Source organism: Eriocheir sinensis, chromosome 29, assembly GCF_024679095.1.
Source record: "Eriocheir sinensis breed Jianghai 21 chromosome 29, ASM2467909v1, whole genome shotgun sequence".
In the NCBI taxonomy this organism is placed as follows: Eukaryota; Metazoa; Arthropoda; class Malacostraca; order Decapoda; family Varunidae; genus Eriocheir; species Eriocheir sinensis.
Genome location: NC_066537.1, coordinates 16784613 through 16811659, shown reverse-complemented (window position 1 = coordinate 16811659; position 27047 = coordinate 16784613). Strand labels below are relative to the sequence as shown.

Here is a 27047-nt window from a genome sequence, read left to right as displayed (position 1 = left end):
GGCGGATATTATTTTATTTTCATCTTCATCACGTAGGGCAGGTTTTTAAGGCTGAGGGAGGCGCGGGAGGAGGGTGGAGAGGGCGGGTCAGGTGCACTGTTTACCTTCCCACCTACCACGTAGTCATATTTTAGAGTTTGTGTCTGGGGTGCAAGGGGCGGAGGGCCTTCCAGGGGGGCTGTGGGGAGCGCCAGGGACATATATTTGTGGCTGCAGGGCTCACTCCTCACATATACTGCCGGAAGTGCCGTATTCCCCCTCATAAACACTGATTAACACCTGCCAGGTATTTGGACTCACCTTTCCTCATCCTCAAGCCATTTTTCACCTGAGTTTTTGCTGTTTCCTCCTGCTTGTTCTGCTGATTCACCCTCACAAACACACTAATTAACACCTGCCAGGTATTTGGACTCACCTTTCCTCATCCTCAAGCCATTTTTCACCTGAGTTTTTGCTGTTTCCTCCTGCTTGTTCTGCTGATTCACCCTCACAAACACACTAATTAACACCTGCCAGGTATTTGGACTCACCTTTCCTCATCCTCAAGCCATTTTTCATCTGAGTTTTCACTATTTTCTCATACTTCATTTTTTTCCCTTTCCTCCTTGTTTACTTCACTGCTTTCCTGTTAGTCTTCTTATTTTGGTATTTGTGAACCTTATCTGTATTTTCGTCTGTACCTCCTCCCTCCTTCCCTCCCTCCCTCCTTATCTCCTTCCCTCACCTTAACCCTAATGAGAGATTCCATGGAGATAATGACCTGACCTCAGTTTACCATGAAGGAAATATGGGAAATGAACTGCATGTGCGTGTGTGTGTGTGTGTGTGTGTGTGTGTGTGTGTGTGTGTGTGTGTGTGTGTAGTAGTAGTAGTAGTATGCAGGATTTGGGTTAGTCTTGTGTCATCCTGTCTCCACCTCTACTTCTATCCAGTTTAACTCTAAGGTCATGCATGTCCTTGCCTGCAGCTCCTCTAGTTCATTCCAATCATCAATATAAGGAAAGCTAAATTTATTGATATCATAACATCTATTCTTTAACTTGTATTCATGACTTTTTACCATTATATATTTCTTATTAGATCTTTCTTTTCTAAATATTTTAGCCCCCTCACTGCCTTAAACATCATTATTAAGTCTCATCTCTTCTGTCTTTAAATTTGTGCATGTGTATCTGTATGTGTAATTCACCACAGCCTGATCACGAGTTGGACTTGCTTTTGCGAGCAGGTACCCTCCCGACATTTGCAAGTGCATGCTTATTATTGTCGATCTCTGGGTACTGCCAGGACCTCACACACCCCATTCCCCTTGCTCAAGGGGGGACAGTAACCACTCCTAGTCAACGGAAAGAATCCGGCCTGAGCGGGGCTCGAACCGCCGCCTGTTTGGCCGTGAAGCCTTGCAGCGCGGCACTCTAGCCAATTGAGCTACCGGAGCAGTGTGTGTGTGTGTGTGTGTGTGTGGCCTTGAGATGCTTTCTTTTCTGTTAAAAATGATGGAACCAGCCAAGATGAGTGACCTACAACAAACATTTATTGTTCTTCCTTCTCAATATTAATTTGTCACTTCGAATAATTGAAGGATAGACACAAGTAGCTCAATATACATACTTATGAATCTGTGAGTTTAAAGGAATATCAGGACAGAATGATACGCTGGATGACTAGACAAGCTAAACTGAATAATTGTCACATTATATATGAAAAAAGAACATTATCCTTCATAGTAATATAAACCCACTATAAACTTGGAAGGCTGTAAACTGAAGACTGGGGACCAAGAGTATTTTTCAGTGAGTGGGAGACCTATTACTATTGTGATTAGTTAGGTTAGAGTGAAATTTGGATAATAATACAATATCATGGAACTTATAGTTTTTGCAGCTTAGGTTAGTTTAGATCAGTGGTTTCCAAACTTTAACATCTGCCAAAACCTTTTTTCAATTATTAGGGCACTGCTTTTCAGAACACACACACACACACACACACACACACACACACACACACACACACACACAAAGGTTAATCTGGAAACTACAGCAGTGGGGAGGAATGGGTGGAAAGGTTATCGAGTGGATGAAGGATTACTTAACTCCTTCACTCCGGCGACGCCGACGTCGGCGTTCGACGGTGTCATCATATGGAAAGGGTTAGTCCTCTTCTGAACCTCTTAATCCACTTCCATTTCCTCTTAATACTCTTCTAAACCTCTTAAGAGGAAATGGAAGAGGATTAAGAGGAATTTAGAGGAGGATTGAGAGGTTTAGAAGATTAATCCTCTTCCATTTCCTCCTGACCCTTTCCATACTGTGATGCCGATGTCTGCGTCACGGATGGAAAGGGTTAACAGGAAAAGAATTGAGGACAGTGATTAGGGAGGAGAAATCAAATTGGAGGAGAGTAGAGTGGAGTCCCCCAAGGCTCAGTTCTGGCACCAGTAATGTTCATAATACACATATAAACGATATGCCAAAGGGTATAAAAAGTTATGTGAGCCTTTTTACAGACGATGCAAAGTTAATAAGAAAAATAAGGACGGAGGTAGATTGTGAAGAGCTGCGAAAAGACCTGGACAGAGTATATAGATGGAACCAGTTATGGGAGATGGAATTTAATGCAAACAAGTGCCATGGAAATGGGGAAAAGTAAAAAAAGACCAAGTAAAACAGACAGGATGGGAGAAGAAAACTTTAAAGGTGGTACATGAAGAAAAAGATTTGGGAGTAACGATGCAAGACACACTATCCCCAGAAAAGCATATAAACAAGCTGTTTGGAGAAACCTACAGGATGATGCAAAATATAAGGGTATCATTCCATTTTATGGACAAAGAAATGATGAAGAAAATAAGACCAAAGCTAGAATATGCTGCAGTTGTGTGGTCACCTCACAAAAAGAAGGATATCAGAAAGTTGGAAAGGATACAGAGAATTGCAACTAAAATGGTCCCAGAACTCTCAAATATGGCTTATGAAGACAGATTGAAGGAGATGGACTTGATGACACTGGAACAAAGAAGGGAGAGAGGAGATCTCATCACGCTGTAAAAGTTGGTAAATAAGTTTGATGAGGTGGATAGAGATGATCTTTTCTCTACTGCGAGAATGCAGGGGCTGAGAGGACATTGGAAGAAACTTAATAAAGGAACCTGTTTGAGTGACTTGAAAAAGTATAGTTTTCCACATAGAAGTGTTAACACATGGAATAGCTTGCAGGAAGAGGTGATGGAGGTGAGCAGTGTCCAACAAATGAAGGAAAGGCTGGATGAATGTAGATTTGGAGACGGGACTATTAGGGCTTAGCTCGGGCCCAGTAGACTACGAATAGGTAAATACACACACACAGACACACACACACCAGAGAGAAGCAACTGAAGGATGCTGCCAAGCTTCATCATTCTAACCATTTTCAGCTTTGTGTACAGGCTTGATTTTGGCCACGAAGGCTGCTAAGATGTGGAAGGTTGCTTGTTAGCTACAGGCACATACCATCCAACTTGTTTCTGTATTTGTTTAGTGGCAGTGCCTTTTGAAAAGTGCCTTCACATCTACACTTTTTTGTGTCATGTTGCATGGCTCACTTTGTATCACCAGGTTACTCATGCAAGAGCTTTGACCAAAATGTTACCAGTGAGCTTTTTGTTTATTGGTTTGAGTGTTTCATCAGTTGAAATTTCAGTCAGCTGGTTTTTTTCCCCATGATATATAGAGTTTGATGGATGGCTTGCGACTGAACAAGTGATGAACATTTAACAGATGATAATTTTAGTTTAAGATTAAAGCACCCCATCATTTCTACCCATCATTGAATGTATTTGTCAGTAATTACAGACATTTAAGTCAAAACACATACTGGTTTCATGTATTGACACAGAACCCTGGGTAGCCTGTCATAAAAACCTAACTCGGATGTCACACTGGCCCTGTGTCGCGAGGTAATGAATTATTTCCTGCCACAGGCTTAAGGACCAGTATGATGTAAATTTGCACTGAGGCCATGCACAGCTTTAGCAGATGGCCCCAGCTTTACCTTTGGAAAAACTTGGGGTTCTGCAAACACTGTTTGGGAACCACTGGTTTAGATCAAGCTACATTAGTTTAAATTTGCTTGAGTGTTCAAACTGATCAGCTGGGAATAAAACTGCCTTCTTATATGTCAAAATTATTGTAAGATCTAATAAGAAACATTTTTTCATACATTTAAGGTAGGTACAAAGAATACCTGTGATCTTCAGGAAAGATTTGAAAGCAGAAAGTTTTGAGACAAAACAACACAAGCATGAGCTCATTGCTTTTTTATAGTAAGCAAGACTAATACATCAGACATTACAGCTTTATTGGTAACTGTATCATGACCAGTTAAACTTTGTGTGTGTGTGTGTGTGTGTGTGTGTGTGTGTGTGTGTGTGTGAGAGAGAGAGAGAGAGAGAGAGAGAGAGAGAGAGAGAGAGAGAGAGAGATTTGTTTATGACTACCCTACGTGATATTTTTGGAAGGGTTGACTCAGCCTCTAAACATTTACATTCCAGTACAGCAATAGTTTTACGGTGCCACTTCCACTGTTGCTGCTGTTGACACTTTTCTTGATCCCTTTACCTCCACTAGATAATGTGTGTGTGTGTGTGTGTGTGTGTGTGTGTGTGTGTGTGTGTGTGTATACCCTCAGCACCTGGATATGTTTTGTCACCATTGTTATCTCATTTCCTGTCATTTTTTTATTCACTTAACTCCTACATTCATGCCTTTTCATTCACTTAGTTCTCCTTTTTGTACTGACTTATACTACTGCCACTACCACTTTTACTTTACTATTCCCACCACTGCCACTACTACTACTACTACTACTACCATTGTTACTGTGCCCTTATCATCATTGTTTAACGTCCATTTATTCACTATGGTGGGGTTGGATGGGATATGAGCCTCCTCCACTGTTGCCGGTCCATAGCCAATTCTTCCGTGACGTTCAGCCTCCTCATATCTTCCTCCACCACCTTTCTCCACGTCTTCCTTGGCCTTCCTGGTGGTCTTCTGCCCTCTACCTCAAAGTTCAGTGCACTTTATATATTTTTCACACACCCAGAGTTCACCCTACTCATCCTATATGCCATTTTATCCCTTATCCACATTTCCTTCACTCACCCAGTCTCATATTTTTTCTCATCTCTCAAATGTGCCCATGCTATGCCCTCTCACATCCCACTTCCTGTCTCATTTTTTATCCCATCCCCCAAATATTCCAATGTTATGCCCTCTCACATCCCACTCCCAACACACCCCACAGTCACCGTGCCACACAGCTACTCTCTTCCTTCACTTTTTGACACACCCAACCCTTCAGACATCCAAATTACCACCTCTTGACCTCTTGCGACCTTTCCTTGGACTGGGGTGACTGGGTCTTGAGTCTTCCGAGATGGCCTTCCTTCCTTCCTTTCTTCCTTCCTTCCTTCCTTCCTTCCTTCCTTCCATCTTCAGAGCTGTGGATGTACCTTAACTTTAACCTGCTTTTTGCCACCCTCTCCACACATCAAACCCCTCAACCTTATAGCCAACCCTTACTATGTATACCCCTATTTGTTAAACGTTGTATTAGTTTTAACTCATCCTTTTAAAAGCACAAATAGGTCTGAACACCCAATGTCAGCAGATGCAAAGCTAACCTTCTCTTTTACCACCCCAGGGTTCACACAGTCATGAGAGTGGAGTGCCTTGAGGGGGCCAGGTGAGCATGTTCTCCCAGCGCATAGTGACAGTTGACCACTACCAAGCAGCCCCTATCCCTGGCCTCGACCCACAATACTCCACCTTCCGCGGGGCGCCCATCAAGAGGGTCCCCGTCCTCCGCATCTTTGGGGCCACTGCGGCAGGTCGGTCATTCTCCTTTTTTACCTTGTTTTTAGTAGTTTGGAAAATACAGATAACAGGATTGTTTATATATAGTTAAGGCTCTGTTGCATGTCACATTTAGTTAGTTAGTATAGGTGTATGTGAGTAAATAATTTTCAGAAAGTAGTATCAAAGTAATATGTATTCTTTGGTCTGCTTGTTCCTGCTAATAGGGAGTGTTAGGTTAGGACAAGGTTACTTCTGGTCATATTCTCCCTAATACTTTTCTTACTCTCCCACCTAACACTCAGAGACTCACAATGGCCCTTGAAGTTTGTCAGGGAGAGACAGAACCTACAGAGGATTGTGGATGAATTTGACTGTGTGCAAGGGGAGAAGGTTGAATGTAAATGTTAGCAAGAGTAAGGTTATGATATTCGAGAGGGCAAGAGAGCAGACTGTTGAGTTCACAAAGCCATGCAGAGTTCAAGCAGAGAGCACGACAGTGTAAGATCTGTTTGGGAGAAGAAAGAGTGGAGGAAGTAATTAACCCTCTCGCGCACTGTAAGTTTCCAATAGTTTCTATTCCACTCACCATGCATTTCTCAGGCACGACTGGCCTTTTTTTGCCGCCGCGATACTCTACATTCCCAGTCGTATTTTACCCTCACAGATATATTGTACCCCAATAAATTTGGTATCAATGGCTTCATAAAGACTTGTACTAGAACATGCAGAAATAAAAATAGAGGAAAATATAATATATAAACAATACAGACTTGTTTCAAGTCTCCGTATGGAGTATTGTAGACAACAAATCCTAAGTACCAACTCTTCCCCACTCGCAAGATCAAAATTTTGTGGGCCAACTTTTTTAGCTGGATATATATTTCGAAGCAGAATTTCGTGAGGATTCTTATGGTATCCTCAAAATCCTCATATGCCAGTTAGTTCCCAAGTTACACTGAGAAAAATTTATTGTTTCCTTTTTTTGTGTGTCCTTGTGCTGTCTCCTTTGCTGTTAAAAAAAAAAAAAAAAAAAAAAAAAAAACCCTTCTCATTTGCATCAGAAACATGGACAGCACAGCAATCACGAATTCACTGTGGAAATGAGATACATAAGAGGTGCAATTGGTGTGTCAGGGTGGGATGGAGGAAGGAATGAGAGCATGTATGAGAGGTTTGGTGTGGGTGTAAGCATAAGTGCCTCCAGCTTTCCCTGTTCCGGCAAGCCCTCTCAGCACACTCCATCCCTCGTCTATCAGCTCCCGCCAATACTCGTCACCTCTATTGATCCATTTCACTGGTGGTCTCCCCCTGATACCCTGATACTCGTGGTGTGAGCCCAGGCACCAGCTGTCGACTATTGTCGACACCCGCGCTTTAAGGGTTAAAGATGATGCTATTTGTTATTCCCTTTTTCTTATCTCCATGGTCACACTTCTCGTAACTCCAGCACACCTATTACCTGTCTGTTCTTCACCACTCTCTCCCTCCATGCTTCCATAAAATTATCCCCAAGTATTTAAACTCAGTTGATTCCTCCATCTTCCTTCCCCCAACCAGATCTTACACTGTTGAGCTCTGCTCTAACTCTAGAATACAATAATCTTACTCATTTCAGCATTTAATTTTTTCTTTCTCTTACATACTGTCAAACTCATCTACAAGGCTGCAGCATCTTCTAACTTTCTGGCATCATCTCTTCATCATCTGCTAAAAAGCCTGCCACCAAAGACTGATCTGTTATCCTCTCTTTCAGCCTTGGACTTGGAGCTCCCCCACTCTGACTCTTATCTCTCACATAGCCACTCACACTCACTCTTAACACTTTTCTCCCTCACAGGACAGAAGGCGTGCACTCACATCCATGGAGTCTTCCCCTACATTTTGGTGCCTTACGATGGCTCGGCCCCCCTGGCCACCCTGCCCTACACACTGGCCGCAGCCCTTGACCGAGCCCTCAACACTGCCCTCGGCCACACCTCGGCCACCACACAGCACGTATACAAGGTCACCCCAGTCTCGGGCATGTGAGTAGTCTGCGGTCGTTGTCGGTTTGCTTCCTGATGTTCTTCCGTCCTTTCATGCGTTTTGATTTACCAGGTTCATTTCCTCTTTTTCTATGTATTGTTGTGCTCCCTTTCATGTTTGATCTCTGGTTCCTACTTTTTTTTGTTTTTTACTCTGAATTGTCCATTTTGATTTTGCTTTGTGTGGTTCTTGCCCTTTCATTCTTGCTCTGTCTGATTCCCTTGCCCTTTTCATTTTTGGCCTGTCAGGTTCTTGCCCTTTTTATTCTTGCTCTGTCTGATTCCTTTGTCCTTTTCATTTTTGCTCTGTCAGGTTCTTGCCCTTTCATTCTTGCTCTGTCTGATTCCTTTGTCCTTTTCATTTTTGGCCTGTCTGGTTCTTGCCCTTTTTTTCTTTTGTTCTCATCCATTTTGTTTTTGTTCTGTTAACCATCCTGTTTGCTTTTGTTTTCTGGTTCTCATCCTTTTTGTTTTTATTCTGGTTCTCAACTTATTAAAATATGTGTACCTTTTGTTGATTTTGCAAATAGTTCTAAGGATGATACTAAATAGGCTTTGTCATTCATCAGTAGGTGTAGTCAACAAATTACAGTTCTGTCATGCATATATACACTCAGATTGTAAGTGTCTCCATGCCTTTATTGCTGTGGATTTACCTTCCTTAATGCCTTACCTGCACAGCCCCTTCTATGGGTACCACTCCAAGGAGCACCAGTTCCTCAAGATATTCTTCTACAGCCCCAACATTGTGAAGAAGGCTGCTGAGCTGCTGCAGGTAATGTCCTTGTCCTCTCCTCTGTCCTCCTCTCACCTCCAGTCTCTCTTTTCTTCACCACCCCTACATGCATGATATTTATGACTTTTTCAAAATGGATATATTCATTAATTCATGTGTGATGTAATTACTAAAAAATACTTGAAAATTGAACTGATGTCTGAAAAATATCAATCAATCTTTGCCAGTGTTTTGTTAGTACATACCTCAGATCGATTTTTCTTGGTAGTTTTTGTCCTTGATATGTGTACTAATTGAAATTATGTATGCAGATTGGTAACTGTATTGTAATTCATATAATCTAGTAGGGTCATTAGCTTTTTTGTTTCTGTATTTTTGTGCTTGTGCATTCTTGTCTCCATTTCTCTCCTTACTTCCTCCTTTGTATATACATTTGTGGTATAGATAATTATCCAAATAAAGTACTGTATTATAAGTAATGAAGACAAGATACACTCTTAAGTTTCAATTTTTGGCAAGCTTATTCTTGAAAAAAAAAGAAAAAAAAAGCTTTTATGTTCATATGCCTCGCCTCTATCAGGTCATTTCAAAGTTCTTAAAGAAACGGGATCTTTAGTATATATGGTATTGCTATTTCCTGTTGAAATTAGCTTCAGATTCCCTGTGTTGCTGCTGTGATAGATTTTCTTCTCAGAATAAAATGTTCTTTCACATTTAAGAATGTGACATAACTTTTGTTGCACTCCATACAAAAAAGAGGGAGTGCTTATTACAGGAAAGTCTGGGTGGCCTGAACACATACATCATTGCTAGCTGTGTTGTCCTCCTGTCACCTGTGGTTTATTTTTGATCATGTCTTCTCTTTCATTCCATCTTCCACCCTTCCTCCTATCTTGCCTTCCTTATCACTAGGAGTAACATGAGGGGAGGGCTGGGGTGGGAGCTGGGAATCTGCTGACACATGTTCTGCCAGCTAGTGGAAAAATTTAACATTCCTCCTCCCTCCTCTTCCTTATCACATTCATGAACATGAGGGGGGGCAGTGATATGCAGCCATCCAGCTCATTACAGGCTTACAGTTCTACATTGGGATCTTTAATATATGCTGCTATTTCCTGTTAAAAATAACTTCATATTCCCTGTGTTGCTGATGTGATAGAAGATTCCCTTCTCAGAATAAAATATTCTTTCACGTTTGAGAATATGTGACAAATAAAAAGGCATCTTACCCTCTTATTGTTCATATATGTGGTGCCAGTCTGGCATATCTGATAATCCAGCACAAAGCTGTTTTGCTGCAAACTGGATGAACAGACTTTTACTGTGCCAGTGTTTGTAAATATCATGGTGGGCAAGACGCAGTTATATGAATGTGGCCAGTGTCATCTCTTTTGCATCTTTTTGCCTCCTGCAAATCTTTTGTTCAATTGCTTTCAATTAAGGGTCATCTACAAAAGCTGCGTCAGGAATGTTGTGGGGGGCTGCTGTGTGGGACGCCATTAAGTTGCTCTGCTGGGAGGGCAGGAGGTTCAGAGACAAATCAACACTAAATCATTTATATTCATCAAGGACAACACAAGTTAACCTATTGACCAATTACAAGAAGATGGCCTGAGCTACTTAGCATCATTGTATTTACTAGAAATACCTATAACTGTGTTATTCTTTAACCCCTACAGTCTAGGTTTGACATTAGCCTTGCACACCATCCCAGCCTTTTTGCTGAAAATCATATGTTCCCCACTACAAATTACATGAAAACTACTGAAGGTACAAAAAAAGAGAAAAGATCATAGTTTACTTAAATCCTTCTCCTGCATTGTGCAGGAACAACTAGTTCCCTAGGCTTCTTTGTTTTGTCACAGTGATGTGATGAAATAAAGTATTTTTTGCGCTCGGGAGAGGAAGAAGGAAGGCGTTCTGTTGTTCTGTTTGTTCTTGTCTTTGGCTCCGCATCAGCCATATGCAGTACACTGATTATCGTAGATTATTTTATCCAGATAATTATGATTACTACTACTACTGATTATGCAGACAGTAATAACATACTGATTATGCAGACAGTAATAACATGTCATTGAAGAAAAAAGAAAGCCTCATCTCACTCGTATTTTTGTTGTATTTATGATGCAAACATCCAAACGAGGCGGACTCAATATATCCATATAGACAGCACATGTAAGGTGGAATATACTCCCATTTGGTGTATTATAGACCTAGACACTCACAGATTGCCCAAGGGCTCAAGATCATGCTGCAATCTCCATGCTGTACCAGTATGTCGCCTGGACACCTAGCCCACCACACTCATGAGGTTTCAGCACATCACTCGTCCTCTAGGGGTTAAAAATTGACAAACGGCATCAATCCACTTTCTTCTTGCTTCTTCTGGTGATATGTACGTTTGCTTGTACACTCCTTAAGGAGAATCATTAAGCAAGTATGACATAGGTCCAATTATTATTTAATTTAATTCAATAGTTGTCACCCTATTTTTATCCCTGTCATACACAGGGATATAGAGGAACTACAAGGGAGATCAGTCAGCCTCAACATGGCAAACTGTTATTCACCATCAGCTCTCCCCACCCATGAATCTCCTTAACCTCCATTTGAAACTGTTCTATTTGCCTTAACCTCACAACTACTTCATTTGCTCCAATATATGAACACACCCCACACACCCTTTTTCCTTTAGAATAGAATAGTGCAAGGAATGTACTCATTACTTATATCTATTTCAATATTATATACAGTACCCTCCCGAGTTTCGCGCTTGTTTTGTTCCGCAGGTATAGCGCTAAACTCGTGGATCGCAAAACTCTGGGTATTGAAAACACTGAAAAAGCGCTTATTTGTTCCGGCCCATGGAGGAGCTGACTTTATTTCCAACTTTACTCCCTTGTTGTCTCAAAATATGTACTGTGTAAAAAGGAAGAAAATGTGAAGAGAGAACGGGTCATTTTGAAGCCACAGCTGAAGGTGGCTGGCTGCCTTACGATTGGCTGACTGTTCTGAAAACATGCTTGTGACTGGCTGAGTCCGATGATGTCATTGACGGCGCTCATCCAATCAGCGGCCTCTAACTATGGCGAAACAAAGGGTTTGTTAATCTGAAGTCAACGTTGATAGTCAACTCATTAGTTCGTAGCTTTTACCGCAGGCCATTAGTGAGCATCTCTGAGTCTCGCCCCAGCACATGTGAACACAGTCAACCAACCACTAGTTTCTCAAGCATTTTATACAGAGATTACAATTCAGCTGCATTTCACGGGAAACTCATTGAAATTCTTGTCAGAAACTCAGTCACCAGCATGTCGGTTATTTTCTCATGAGGTCGGTAAGCTGTGGTCACAAGAAGAAGAGCGTATCAGCTGATCGGTTCAGTAGCTATCTGTGTGTTTATTCCAGTACCACAATGAGTTCCACAAAGCTAGATAAGCTTAGAGTAACAAGACTTGAATCTTGTCCAAGCGTAGTTTCATAGTGTCTAGGTCCTCACTGCTAAGTTCTTGTGGCACTTAACAGTAGCAAGCTGTAACACACTCTCCCTTTGTTTCCGAGCTAACCACTCACGAACCAACAAATGCATTCTATTCATTTTTATTTATTTTTTTTATTTTTTTTCAGCAAACACCACAAAGCACACTCTGCAACATCTGGATCCATTGTTTGTTTTACTTTTCAGCTGATATATCCCAGAATGCAACAGTCCTCTGTGTGACCAAACTTGAGGATAAATTCGAGGCAGAAAATTGTCGGGAGATAATTTTGGTGGGAAATTCCTGAGAAACTAGCTTGTGTGACCGCACCTTTTAGCTGCAGGTGTCACACTGGGCCTTTTTCCTCCAACCGTGTTGGCGATAGGGGCGACCGGCAACTCCAACTTTTCTGGGTGTGCGTCACACACGGCTAAGGTCGGTTGTCTGTATTCACTACGTAAACAAAGCAGTTGCTCTGTATCGATTAAATAGTGAACAAAGCAGCTCTGCCAGTCTACTTTACAAGTTTCTTGGTTGGCCATTTTCCACTGCTCCTCACTCCTCAGCCACTGCCGTCGTCTGTTTGTTTACATACGCCGTGCAGTTGCTCTCACCCCCAACCGTTTTCCATCCGTATGGACAACCAACAACTCACTCCCAGTTAGGCGCACGGGCAACCGCGGTTGCCATGTTGGAGGAAAACGGCCAGTGTGACACCGCCTTCAGGAATCCCGTGTGACACCGCCTTCAGGAATCTCGTGTGACACCGCCTTCAGGAATCCCGTGTGACACCACCTTCAGGAATCTCGTGTGACACCGCCTTCAGGAATCTCGTGTGACGCCGCCAGTAGGTAGACGTGACCCGTTCATGTTGAAGCAGTGGGAAAGTCGGGGAAATAATGCGTGAAAGTCGGGATGGTAAGAATTTAAGACTGAGCGTGAAACTCGAGGATCGTGAAACTTGGATAGCGCAAAACTCGGGAGGGTGCAGTACTTGTTTTTCTTATTTCATTCATACACATTCTTTTTAATTTGTTTTGATGGGTGATGACATGCCTACACTTTCCCTGCTTCCCTCAGAACGGAGTGGTCCAGGGGCGCGTGTTCCAACCCCATGAGGCCCATGTCCCCTTTGTCCTGCAGTTCCTGATGGACCACAATCTGCACGGCATGAACATGATCCACCTCTCATCATGCAGGTTCAGACAATCCACAGGTGGGGCAGCCTGGCTCATGGTATTTCTCTTTGCTCATCCTTCACACTTGACTCTCACTTATTCCACACAGCCACACTTAACAGTAACTTGAATCTTCACTGGGTTGTTTATCTTACAGTAAGGGGAGGTAGAAGTAATTGTCATTTAGCCACTACACTTGACACTCACCTATCACTCAGAGGGAAGGCAGACTTGGGTATTGTTAGATATCCACTCTCAACAGTCACTTAGGATAAGTATCTCTCTGAACACCAAAGATTGGAAGACAAGTATCTCTCTGAACACCAAAGATTGGAAGACAAGTATCTCTGAACACCAGAGATTGGAGGATAAGTATCTCTGAACACCAAAGATTGGAAGACAAGTATCTCTCTGAACACCAAAGATTGGAAGACAAGTATCTCTGAACACCAGAGATTGGAGGATAAGTATCTCTGAACACCAAAGATTGGAAGACAAGTATCTCTGAACACCAAAGATTGGAAGACAAGTATCTCTGAACACCAAAGATTGGAAGACAGGTATCTCTCTGAACACCAAAGATTGGAAGACAAGTATGTCTGAACACCAAAGATTGGAAGACAAGTATTTCTGTGAGTGGGTGGTGATGGCGTGTCGGGTGGCCAGCCAGGATTTGTGTTGCCATAAGGGTGGCATCACAATTATTTCCTGTTTTATGACTGAATGACAACCTCAGTGGGCAGAGCCAAGATCTGAGTGAGTAGGCATTCCAAGGATACACCGCGCTCCCTATAACCCAGTCCGAGATTTTAATTCCTCCAAGTTTAGAGCACAGAGGGATGACGCGCGAGATGCGTCAGCATATGGCTGTACAGACGAGCCATGGTGCACCTCATGCGTCACCGTAGTGAAGGGGCTAAACCCTCACGCACACGCCACTTGAACCTGTTTTGTGTTTACTGATGTAGTTGATGCGTGGGAGGGCACTGATTATCAATAATATCATAACAAAACAACATGAATGCGGCTTGTCAAGATTAAAAAAAAATGTAACCACAACATTAGGAAGAATGAGAATTGCCACCCCAAAATGAGGAAGAATATCTACTGCAGTACATGGATGGAATTCAGAGGGAAATATTGAAACACCTTTGGATTTATAAAAATATGACCAGGGTCTTTCTGCATCTTCCTGTAAATTGTGTGAATCAGGTAGCTTTGATTTTGCCCTTGGCCTGTCTCCTGTGTCATAGAAAGAAACAAATGAAAGCCACCGTGATAGAACTTAAGTTAACTTTTTGTTTCACGCAGGCATGGAAGGTAGAGAGGGCAGTCCCACACAAGACCCTGCCCCACTGCCCTCCTCCCCACCAAGCCATGAAGCAGGACTGGGAGGCAGTGGGGCAGGAACAAGGGGGATGTCCCAGAAGCCCAGCACCAGAGTGTGGACCAAGGAGACAGTGCCTGCTGACCTGTGGCTTCCTTACACAGTGCCAAGAGTGTCTACTTGTGAGGTGGAAGCGGACGGGGTCTTCTCGGACATCCTCAACCGCTTACAGATTGGAGGTTAGATGAGGCAGGGATTGAATTGCAGTAGGATCTTAGCATTAACATTTTATTAGGGCCTAAATAATGCTGTTAATGATATCAGGAATCCATGATTTACGCATTTAACACAAAAACTCACTACAACTAATACAATAAACAAGCTCAATCCCTTGATGTGTTCCACAGGGGGCATGGCGACCAACCCTGGGCTCTCCTACATATGGGAGGATGAGGCGGAGAGACAAAGGACAGAAGGGGGTTCCTTGGAGGACCTGCAGCCACCTCCGTCCCCACCTCGCCCTGACATCGCCCCATCTGACTCGGAGGTTTTCTACCGTGCGCTACTGAAGGAGAAGCTGCAGGCGGCGGTGGCAGCCTTGGCTCAGGTGTGTTAAGGGGGTCGTTATTCGTGTAGACTCTGCATTGGGGTTGTAATTTGTTGTTATTTTGTACTGCATTTGGGTGGATAAAACTGTTGTTTTCAGTACTTGCTTTTCAGTCTTCTTTGTTTGACTGACTTGCCTCACGGCTGCAATTATTTTGTTAGTAACCCTAATATGAAAGATAATCGTGAATGTGTCCCAAATTCAGGTTTTGTGCTCTACAGAAATTCAAAAGTAGAATCCTGTTAAATTGTGGATCCACTGCACTGCTACAAGTACAGCTGTTACTACTACCACTACTACTGGTAGTAACAACTGAATGATCAGTTACTATAATCATGAGGGTGAATGTTGCTTGTATGAGAAGGCAAAGTCTTGACTGCACATTCTCACTCTAACAAGTGGTGAAAATACTTCATTCTTCATTTCACTCTGGCTAAAGCAGGGCATCTAGGAACTTTGCCAATCTCTGATGGCACAGAAGGATGAAAATATGAGATTGAAATTTCTAGTCTTCATATATCTAGAGCAGTTTTCTTTAAATTGTATTAGAAAACTGGTAATAAAGAGCAAATATTTATTCTGGTAAGTCAGGTAGTGGTAGTAAGTTTATTTTCATCTTAAATGGTGTAAACAAGAAAAAAAAAATACAGTGAGTGAGCAGCGGCCCGCCACTGTGGGGGGAGTCAGGTGCCAGGCCAGTAATTAGAATTAGGACAATTGGGTTTTTTGGATTATGATTTCCTGCTCCTAAAATTTGGATTACAGTAAATCCTTTGTAAATTGGACCTCAATGTTTCGGGTATCAGATGAATTGGACTTTAACCCCTTCACTCCGACGACACCAATGTCGGCATCCGACGGCGTCACCGTTAGTCCTCTTCTAAACCTCTTAAGAGGAAATGGAAGAGGATGAAGAGGAATTTAGAGGAGGATTAAGAGGAATTTAGAGGAGGATTGAGAGGTTTAGAAGAGAATTAATCCTCTTCCATTTCCTCTTGACCCTTTTCCGTACTGTGATGCCGACGTCTGCGTTACGGATGGAAAGGGTTAAGGGCTCTGGAGATATATCCGTAAATTTGACCAAAAACTGGGATATATGGCGTGTGTCCAGACAGCATTGGGATATTTTTTTTTCCCCACGTGTACGCCTATTGTGCCGGTAGGCTCTCTTGAGGGGCCTAGATGGTAGTTGGCCCCAGCCCGTCATGGCGCAGGCAAATGTTTATTGTGGCGCCATCTTCTCTTGGCTCATGCTGCCCCCCGGAACTCCTTCTTGATTCACTTGGATGGTTTCCTCTAGAGTCCGGGTTGATGGGTGGTCTTCAGGACAACATGTGGGTAGTTTTAAGCCACTCGGCAGTGACTGAAAAATCCGAGGTGGTAGCGTGGGGATTCAAACCCGCGTCGTCCATCACGCGGTGAATGTGGGCCCAGCACGCTACCACTCAGCCATCACCAGTCAAAGATCTGGTTTATAGTTAGGAATTTTGTGCAGCTCTGGACTGCATCATTTCAAGACAAAGGCTGCCTGGCTCACATCCCTCCTAAACTCTCATTGGCATAGGGCAAGAGGAATGTGGCCACACACACAGGGAAGTTAAATTCATTTTCAAATTCAACAATTGTTTAGATACGTGTTCACCAGATGCAACTCATAACTTATTCATCTCAAACTAGCTTTCCTGACGCACATGGTACGCTTCATATTTTTCTGTTCTGTGCTTTGTTGACAATCGCCACCCCATCCCACAAGACAAGAACCGTATAAGTTTATATTTATATAACCCTGCTCTACTCCAGCTCCTCTATTGTGCCTAATCTTTTATGCAAGAGTTAATCAGAATTGCTGGTCATCTCTGAGACAGCTTTGCTTGAGTATGCACAAGTTTTTTTTTAAATATAGATATTTTAGATTTTGGGCTATTTCAAATGATGTCTACTCTAATTAATCTGATTTATGAAGGGTTTACTGTATTGGGGATTTGAGTCCAATGGAATTCAGATTCATGAACTTTTACTCTAGTGCTTCATATCCTGTTCATCACCTTACACTCTCTGCCTGACCCCCAGACTCCTGAGTCCAGTAGTGAAGCAGAGGCAGCCGACCTCAACCTACCAGCCCTCACCCCAGAGGACTCTGCTCTTGGTCCCGCCACTGCCCCTGACACAGCAAAGCAGGCAGAGATGACCACAGTGGGGGTGAGTATGGCAGTAAGGAAAAACACACACACTCACACACACATTTTTGTTTTCTTTTTTTAACCCTCATCTTACGGGTGGCTGAATTAATTAGATATGCAGGTGACATGATATTACAGGTGATTCTGAGGGAAAATTGCAAAGAATGATTGAAAATCTACACCAAGTAAGTCTGGAAGTAGGCCTGAATGAATATGAAGAAAATGAAGGTAATGTTTCATAATCAGTTAACATGACAAGAAAGAACGATTGGGAATGAAACACTTGAGAGAAAGAGGAATACTTGTATCTAGGACAAAGAGTCAGTGCAAACCCAGACAATTAATAATTAATCAGAAAGATAATTAGAATTGATTAGAGTGTTTTTGGTAAACAAATTTATATCATGAATGCCAACCAGCTACTCTCCCTGAGGAGAAAGGTCATAAATGACGTCTCAGAAACTTTGGCCTCACCAGAGATCTAGAGACAAAGCTAAAACGTGGATAAAGAGGAAGGACAAGAAAATGTTGAGTATATTACAGTGACAAGAAATGAGCATCATTGAGTAGGGAATACACAATGATTGAAGATATTTTAATGATGATTAAAACATGGTCTTGGGCAGGTCATATTGTATGTAAAACTGCGGACACTTAGACACTGAAGTAACGGTGGCAATCTTGAAATTGTAGACGTCAGAGCAGACAGAACCAGGTGGATAGATGAAATTAGAGCTGGATGGAATACACTTAACAACAGAGAGAGATGGAGAACATTGTCCTGCAGTGAACTAGTAATGGCTTAAGATGATTTTATTATTTACTTGTTTTCAGGAGGAGTCCATGGCATCAGCAGCAGCTTTGGCTGCAGCAGCAGTGGAGGAGTCACAGGTGGATGAGGAGTTGATTCTCAGCCTCACACAGCAGTCTCAATCACAGTGGCGTGAGTCTTTGCAGCATTGTGTTTCTGCTTTGTTCATTGGTATGGGAGAGCCCCATTGGTGGATTAACCCTCAGAGGGCGGTGGAACTCTGTATAGACGGTCCAGAATTTAGTCTGTCAGTTTTGTATGGCAGAAACTTATATAACAACACTTCCAGATTGTGGCAGAATCTATATGTAGATGATAGTTAAAACATCTTTTATGTGGCTTAACTATATTTATGCTACGGTCCTAAGGTCGGCAGTGACTATATATAGACGATTCATTTTGGGGGGAGCTGCTATTCAAATACTGCTGCCGTCTAAGGGTTAATACTTTAGAATGTTACTTACTGTATTTGACGGCTTATAAGACACATGGGCATATAAGGCGCACCCCTCAATTTCGGCAGGCAGTGTCTTACATAGCAAAAATGTGGCATGAATCTCTTCCTCCTCATATGACTAACCCTCCTTCCCTCCTCAGTTGACGAGAGTGACGTGGACTTGGTGCATGCCTTGGCCGGGCTGGATGACGGGTCGCAGGTGGAAGTTGAAGACCACGATGCTGTATTGTCCACCCAAAGGTCCAGTCAAGGTGTGTGTCTTTCACCATGGTCTGATTATGCTTTAAACTTACAATTCTCAAATCTCGGAGCTTTGGGAACAGCTTGTACCTCACACCAATGCACTCCTGGGAGGTGGGTTGCAACTCCCAGCTGACACCCACTGCCTGTTCACTGCTGGGAGGACAGGGGATACAGAGTAAGGAAAGCTGCCCACTCGTCTCAAATCCACTCCACCCGGGAATCAAACCCAAATCCTCCTGGTTGTGTGTGTGTGTGTGTGTGTGTGTGTGTGTGTGTGTGTGTAATTCACCACCACGGCCTGATCACATGTCCAACTCATAATCGCCAGCAGGTACCCTCCTGACTTGAGCAAGTGCTCTTTATCATCGATCTATGGATACTGCCAGGACCTCACACACCACGCCACTCCTTCCCCCTAGCTCAAGGGGGGACATTAGCCACTCCTAGTCAACGGAAAGAATCCAGCCTGAGCGGGCTCAAACCACCGCCCTGTCAGACCGTGAAGCCTGGCAGTGCAGCGCTCTACCAGTTGCACCACGGAGATATGGGGAGGCTGCTTGTTCTGACCATCAGGCAGCCAAGGAATATATTGAGATTTTACCTCATTTACATCATTTAAAGTTAATTAGGGGTTTTGGGGGATCCCCAAAAATTTCTCCCAAAAGACTTTCAGTTCATATAATGTTATTCTGCATGGTATTATGCTCTTTGGAATGGATCGCTGTGTGTGTATTTACCTAGTTGTAATTTTACAGGGCCTGGGCTTACGCTCGTGTGGTCGTGTGGTCTCCATATCTGTATTTGTCCAGCTTTTCCTTAAAGTTGTGCACACTCTTCGCTGATACTACTTCCTCACTTGGTCTGTTCCAAACCTCTGTGTTTCTTTGTGGGAAGCTATATTTTTTTGTCTCAAGAATCTTCCCTTTCTCAATTTTTTACTGTGTCCTCGTGTGTTGCTGGTGTTTCTTACTTCTCTTAGTAGCAACTCCTCATTATCTACTTCCTCCATTTTCTTCCACAACTTGTAAATTAGTATTAGGTCTCCCCTTTCTCTTCTTTGTTTCAGTGTTGGCAGGTCCATTTCCTTTAACCTTTCTTCATATGACAATCCCTCCAGTTCTGGAACCATCTTCGTTGCCATCCTTTGTATTCTTTCTATTTTTTTCTTCTTATGGGGAGACCACACAGCTTCTGCATATTCCAACTTTGGTCTAATCATAGTGGTAATCATCTTTTTCATCATAGCTTTATCCATGTAGTGGAATGCTATTCCTATATTTCTTACCATTCTATATGTATCTCCAAATATCCTATTAACATGACTTTCAGACTGTTGATTATCTTGTATTGTCACTCCCAGATCTCTCTCCTCTTGAACTTTTAATATTTCTCCAACTCCCATTCTATATGTCCACTTTGGTTTTACTTATTTCCATTACATGACATTTCTTCATATTAAACTCCATCTCCCATTTCTTCCTCCAATCCCAAATCTTATTTAGGTCCTCTTGCAGAATTTCACAGTCCTTACTATTTCTTATTTATCTCAGCAATTTTGCATTGTCTGCAAACAAGCTCATGTAACTATTTACTTTCTCTGGCATATCATTTATGTACACTAGGAAAAGTATTGGTGCCAGTACTGTGTGTGTGTGTGTGTGTGTGTGTGTGTGTGTGTGTGTGTGTGTGTGTATTTACCTAGTTGTGAAATACAGGAAAAGAGCCGGACTAGGCTCGTGCTGTCCCGCCTCCATAACGCTTATTATCCAGTTTGGCTTTAAATTCATGAATCGTTTTTGCACACACAGTCTCCTTGTCAAGTCTGTTCCATGTTGTTATGCTTCTGTATGGAAAACTGTATTTCTTGATGTCTCTCCCACAGTCGCTCTTTTTCAGTTTCTTACCATTGCCTCTTGTTGCACTTCTGTCACATACCACTAGGTCTTCCCTGTCCAATTTCTTCAATCCCTCTTGTATCCTGTACAATGCTATTAGGTCCACTCTCTCTCTTCTGCTCTCCAGTGTTGTTAGTCCCAATTTCTCCAGTCGTTCTTCATAAGTATGTTCTCTCAGAGTTTCTGGTAATTTAGTCGCTGCTCTTTGTATTCTTTCCAACTTTCTCATTTCTCTCTTCAATCTAGGTGACCACACTAATGCTGCATATTCCAGTCTTGGACATATCATCGATGTTATTAGTTTCTTCACCATTTCTTCATCTAGATATGTAAATGCTTCTTTTATGTTTCTAAGAAGATTGTATGTTTCCCCAGTTATCCGGTCTATATGTTTTCCAAAGGATAACTTGTCTGTTATGATCACTCCCAGATCTTTTTCTTCAGTTTTTTTCATGATTCTTTCATTACTCAGAAAGTAGTTCCCCAATATTTGTCTACTGCTCTTATCAAACTCCATCACACTACACTTCTCTGCATTGAATGTCATTTCCCATTTCCGTGACCATTCGCTTATTCTATCGAGATCTTGGCTCAGGGCTACACAGTCATCTTCATTAGCCACCCTCCTCATTATTTTAGCATCATCAACAAACATATTCATAGCTTGTCACCCCTTCTGTCATGTCATTAATATAAATTACAAACATAATCGGAGCCAGCACCGATCCTTGGGGGACTCCACTCGTCACTTCCTTCCAGCTTGATTTATTATTCCTGATTACTGTTCTCATTTCTCTCTTCGTCAAAAAGTCCATAATCCAATCCAATATTGAACCACCCAGACCTCCAACATGATTAAGTTTCCATATTAATCGCTTGTGTGTGTGTGTGTGTGTGTGTGTGTGTGTGTGTACCTAGTTGTGTTATATATGAAATGAAATGAGCTATCCTTGTAGGGTCCTGCCTCTGGGTCTTGACCAGTTTCATTCAGCTTTAAACTTTAAGTTTATGAATTAAACAAACTCTGACTAAGTTGTTCCACTGTAATGTTTATATTAGGAAATCTGTTTCTTTAAGTCTTTCAAGCATTTTATTTCTATTAACCATCTCTCATGTCCTCTAGTTGATCCCCCGTCCCATACAAACAGATCTTCTCTATCATCCCTGTCTAATCCCTTCATCACCATGAAGACTGCAATCATGTCACTTCTTTTATCTAATAGTAATAATGGCAGCCTCAACTTTCCTTGTGTATTGAATCTGCCAGGCTGTCTTGGTTGCAACTCTTTGCATTCTCTTGATATTGTTTATATGATTCCTCTGTGTAGGAACCATACTATTGCTGTGTTCTGTAATCTGGAATGGATCATTGCCACTACCAATTACAGAAGCCGTTCATGGCCTCACTGTTCACGGATTCGCTTATATGCGGGCAGGGTATTTGCGACACCCCCCGCCGAACGCGGATGAAAACTCACGTATACGCGGCCTGATCCTTACTAAGTGCCGCTTTCACAGTCATTTTTGTTTGTTTTGATCGTTCCCTATGAGCGGCGATCACCACTACAGTATTTCCACGTAAAAGTTGCAGATGGGGTAGTGGTGGCTGCATAGGAAGCGAGAGGTGTTGAATGTGTGTGGGTGCGGCAAGGTGCGGGGCAAGGCTAACCCCGCAGCTTCCACAACCCCATCGGCCAGTTTCACATGGAAATACTATAGCGGCGATCGCCACTCATTGGTAACGATTAAAACAAAGAGAAGTGACTGTGAAAATGGCCCTAAATCCCAATATTTTACATTTAAAATCCTTGATACTTACTAGGACCTGCCAGAACTGGTCCTTCTTAGAGACTCGAGGCTACTGCTTTGAGGAGTAAACAAACATGGCGGAGATTGCAACAGTGGCAGAGGGGTAACGGATATAAAGTTTGTACAGGCGTACCGCCGGGAACAGCAACAAATGGACCTTTCAAGGGCCCAGCAAATACTCAAATTAATTAATAATATACTGAATGTATATGGATATACATATGAATATTAACACAAAGGGGAGAGATGAGAATTCACTAATGCATGATGGCTGGGTGGAAGACAAGCAATGTGGCGTTCTTACCTTTCAAGGGCCCTGTAAACACTGATGCCACAGGCTGGTGCAGTGGTGCCAAACTATCGTACTCATCGCATTGCATTTTTTTGTAGTTTCCGACCGATAACTACCGCATAAACACCACTCGCCCGCCAAACACCACCGCCTACGCATTCACACTCACCACAACCAACCACAGAGTGAGTGTTAAATTATTACAGTCCATATTTAATTTGTGATTTATGTGTATGTAAAACTATATAACAATGCTTAGAAATGCCTTTGAAATCTTTTTTTTTCCCCCCCCCGATTGAAATGGTAGAACGAAACCCTATTTTCCCTATTTGATTATTGTCCCGTCGATTGCGGATTCGCGGATCACAGGAATCTCACGGAATCAAATACCTGTGAATGGCGGGGGGGCTTCTGTATTATCATAATTTCTTCATTCTTGAAGTGAAGTGCCACTCATATACAGTGGGGTAACATCAACCGGTCCATTCCAGAGGGCATAATACCATGCAGAACAACATTAAATGAACAAAGTCTTATTGGAGAAATTTTTGAGGATCCCCAAAATCCCCTAATTAACTTTAAATGAGGTAAATGTGGTAAAATCTTAATATATTCCTTGGCTGCCAGATGGTCAGAACAAGCAGCCTCCCCATATCTCACCACGCTATGCAAACCCACACTTACAAAGCCTGGCAAACCACCCTTGCTGCCCTGAAATCAAGGGTCTTCATCAGCACTTGTACTGCCCTTGTCATGTTTCAGGTTGTTGTCAATGTACCTTGCTGACTCATCCTATCCTCATCCTCATATTTTTCAATGATTTTCATATTTATCTGCAGCATAATTGCCTTCCTTTTATTTTTCTGGTTAGCCATGATGAACTGAATGGCCTCTTTTTAGTAGATAATTGATGTGACTGGCAAGAATAATATGATGAACAGAAATAATAAACAAGAGAAATTCATGGCATCTGGTTGAACAATGAGGATAATGGTGAATACTGTATTGTGGTTGGTAAGGCTTCCAGCAGTGACGTTGCTGTGTGGGTGTATGAAGTGATTAATGACTGAAGTGGGAGGCGGGCAGTTCAAATCTTGTGTGGTGGCGTATAAGAGAGAGAGAGAGAGAGAGAGAGAGAGAGAGAGAGAGAGAGAGAGTCGCACGAGAGGCAGGTGGAAAGAGTCACGCTCGGCTGTCAGTGCACAGATTTTATAACGTTCTACAAATATGGTATTGTCCTGTAAGGCATTGTACATTGAAGTTGATGGTGTACTATAACAATGTTGTGTGGGACCCCTCTTTGTCAACAGCTGATGTTTCTCTGGCAACTTAGTTAATGTGTTTTCAGGTGACAAATTATCCTGGACCACTACTCCCACCTCATTCTGCCCCTTTGCTTTTGTATTTTTTTTCTTTTCCTCTGAACAGCTCTGTCACAGCCTCTTATTGCTGTTACCCATTTACAAACACTTGCACTTTTTTGCTCTAAATTTCATATTGATTCTTAATCTTACGATCCCTGCCCTGTTTTGTTTTGCCGTTGACATATTTTTAGAAAAAATTGGGTCCTTCTTTACATTTCTGTATGACATATCTCAAAGTTCTTTTCCTTTGCAGATTCATATGTAGCCATTTCTTGCTCCTGTTTAGTTCTCCCTTGTCTCCTGGTTTCTCCTTCTCCCTCTTGTTTTATGCAGTATCTTTTTCTCTCAACTGCTTCACACCTTTTGTTGAGCTAGTGATTTTTTGGGGTGTCTCTTTCCATCATATTTCATATTTTTTCCACTCCTTTATATATTCTTGAAACACTCCCGACTTCCATGTACATTGCTTGCCTCATCAAATATACTCTTGTCTACTTCCACATAGAATTTCCTTTTAAATCCCCAAAATTATCATTCCTTTAGTTAAATCTTTCTCTTTTGTAGAGCTCATCTCTCAGTTCTTTGCGGAGGTAAAGAACCAAGAGATGAACTTTACAAGAGAAAGATTCAACTTCAAGAAAGCTAATTTTGGTGATATAAAAGGAAATTCTTTGAGGAACCAGAGTGGAGTATATTTGATGTGGCAATCATTGTACATGAAAGATGGGAGTGTGTATGTGAATTGAACCTGCAATGTTGTTCATGATGAGCATCTGTGTGTTATATTCTTGATGTCTCGTGTGTTACTGATAACACTATTCTCACACCTGCGTTTTGCCCTTCATCCAAGGCTCATATAGGGGGAGTCAAGGCCAGCATCAGAGACAGGGGGCAGCAGAAGAGGAGAAGAAAGAGGAGGAGGAGGAGGAAGAGGAAGAGGAGACACGCCTCATGAGTCAGCGCATCTGGGACTCTATCTTGCCACCCAGGGAAGAAGAGGAAGCAAGAGGAAGCCAGGCTGCCCCTCCAAGGTAAACTGTTTGACTAGCTCTTCCGTTTTATATCTAGTTCTGTTTTTTATTTCATTCATTGCCTATTTTCAGTATACTTGTATGTTTCACTCATACATATCACTTGTATCAGTGCTTTTGTTAGCCCAATATTTCGGTAGTTCATTTTTTCTTTTTGGCTAATACTTAAAAGTTTCTGAAATGAGTGTATTGTTCCTGTTCCTACAGATCTAGGCCAAGGGATGTTGAAGCTGCCTCACTACCTCCTCCACCGTCCCCTCTCCCCCAGCTGGATGGGGCAGCCGACTTACTCCTGCACTCCTCCTCCCCTCCACCATCCACCTCCAAGGACAACCTTGTGCCTTCCACCAGTGCCCGTACCCCTCTAACCCCCCTGAACCAAGCTCAACACTCAGGTTTGCGGCCCCGTTGCCCTGGGCCAGACGGGAAGGAGACGGTGAGGAGCCCTGCAGGGACCAGTGACAGTGACAGTGATGGGGAGGTGTTCATTATCCCCCAGTTTGATGGCGCTAATGACTTTGTGACCCACCGAGGGCGGCGGCAACACCAGCATCCCCCAGCTGCCTCCCAGCACCACCATCGCCCTGTGGCAGCCTCCACGCGCGATCTTGTCCGCGAAAATGCCCTGAAGAGGAGTCAGGGTGGGGCTAACCGTGGTGCCCAAGCACCAAGGCCCCACCAGCCCCCCAGTGTGCCTTCCTCCCATCATCACCACCCAGTGCCTTCACCTCTTGGCTCCAGCCACCACGCTCCCCTGCTCAACTCAGATGGCACCTTAGTCCTGCCAGATTTCATGGACATCTCCTCCCGCCTGGCTACAGGGGAGGTGCAGTCCCCCAGTATTGTGCCCCAGTCTGTTCGGGGCAAGTCTTCCAGGCGGGAGTTTCCCCCGCACCAGGACATGCAGCATCCCCCACCGCCCCTCAACATCACCCCACTGTCCGGCATGGGCATGTCCCAGCGTGTGCCGGGCATTGGGGACGCCCTGGTGGTGCCGGCGCTGGTCACCACTGGCCGCGTTAATCTCACCTCCCCCCAAATGCTGATGTCCCAGGGGTATGTTCTACAGCAGCCTCACCCAGCCCCAGACCAAACCCCAGGCTCTGGCCCCAGCCCTTCCCAACCTGGTAGTCACAGCCACAAGCAGAGCCGCAGGGTCGCACCAGGGGAGAGTCATCGGGGCCCCCCCCACAGGACCCTTGCCCGCCAGGACTCTGAACAGTCAGTATACTCACCCATTTCTGAGGAGTCTGACGGGGAAGGAGGGGGTAAGGGCAGGCGGGGGCGTGGGACGGGGGAGGGGAGGGCAGCAGATCCCCCTGTTCCTGCTGCCCCAGAAAACGGGGACATCCTGAAGCAGGCCTTTGACATGACCCTATTCGACCTAGGGGATGAACCCATGGATGTGGAGACACCAGAGTTTGCACTGATGCCCTCAGAGTACTCTACAGATGGCTGCCCTGCCCCACCCAGCCAGGAGGTGCTCACCTCTGGCTCCTATATGTACCAGGCAGAGGACGGCAGCACCATGGAGCTGACGCCCATCACCACCACACAGACGCAGGGTGAAGCCAACCAGCCCGAGGCCCCCCATGCCCCTCCCACCCCTTCCCCACCACCCCAGCCTAGGAAGGAGCCGTCAGTCTCCACCACCAAGACCAGGAAGAAGAAGCAGAAATCTGGCAGAGAGAAGAACAGTACAGGGTAAGTTTATTGTTCTTTGTCTTGTGTGGGTGGGGGTGCGTGCGTTCGTGCATGTGCATGCCTGCATGCT

The 27047-nt window shown here is 43.4% G+C and overlaps 1 protein-coding gene across 1 annotated transcript in view; it reads left to right on the top strand.

Moving 5' to 3' along the window:
• LOC127005290 (uncharacterized) overlaps nt 1-27047 on the top strand; it is a 94171-nt gene that overhangs the window by 156 nt on the left and 66968 nt on the right. Inside the window, exons 2-12 of the mRNA XM_050874084.1 lie at nt 5683-5869; nt 7675-7861; nt 8543-8636; nt 13160-13295; nt 14569-14823; nt 14992-15191; nt 17262-17390; nt 18206-18314; nt 18780-18890; nt 25093-25273; nt 25481-26977. Coding sequence (XP_050730041.1) covers nt 5731-5869; nt 7675-7861; nt 8543-8636; nt 13160-13295; nt 14569-14823; nt 14992-15191; nt 17262-17390; nt 18206-18314; nt 18780-18890; nt 25093-25273; nt 25481-26977 — 3038 coding nt within the window. The 5' untranslated portion in view covers nt 5683-5730. The remainder of the gene's footprint in view (nt 1-5682; nt 5870-7674; nt 7862-8542; nt 8637-13159; nt 13296-14568; nt 14824-14991; nt 15192-17261; nt 17391-18205; nt 18315-18779; nt 18891-25092; nt 25274-25480; nt 26978-27047) is intronic.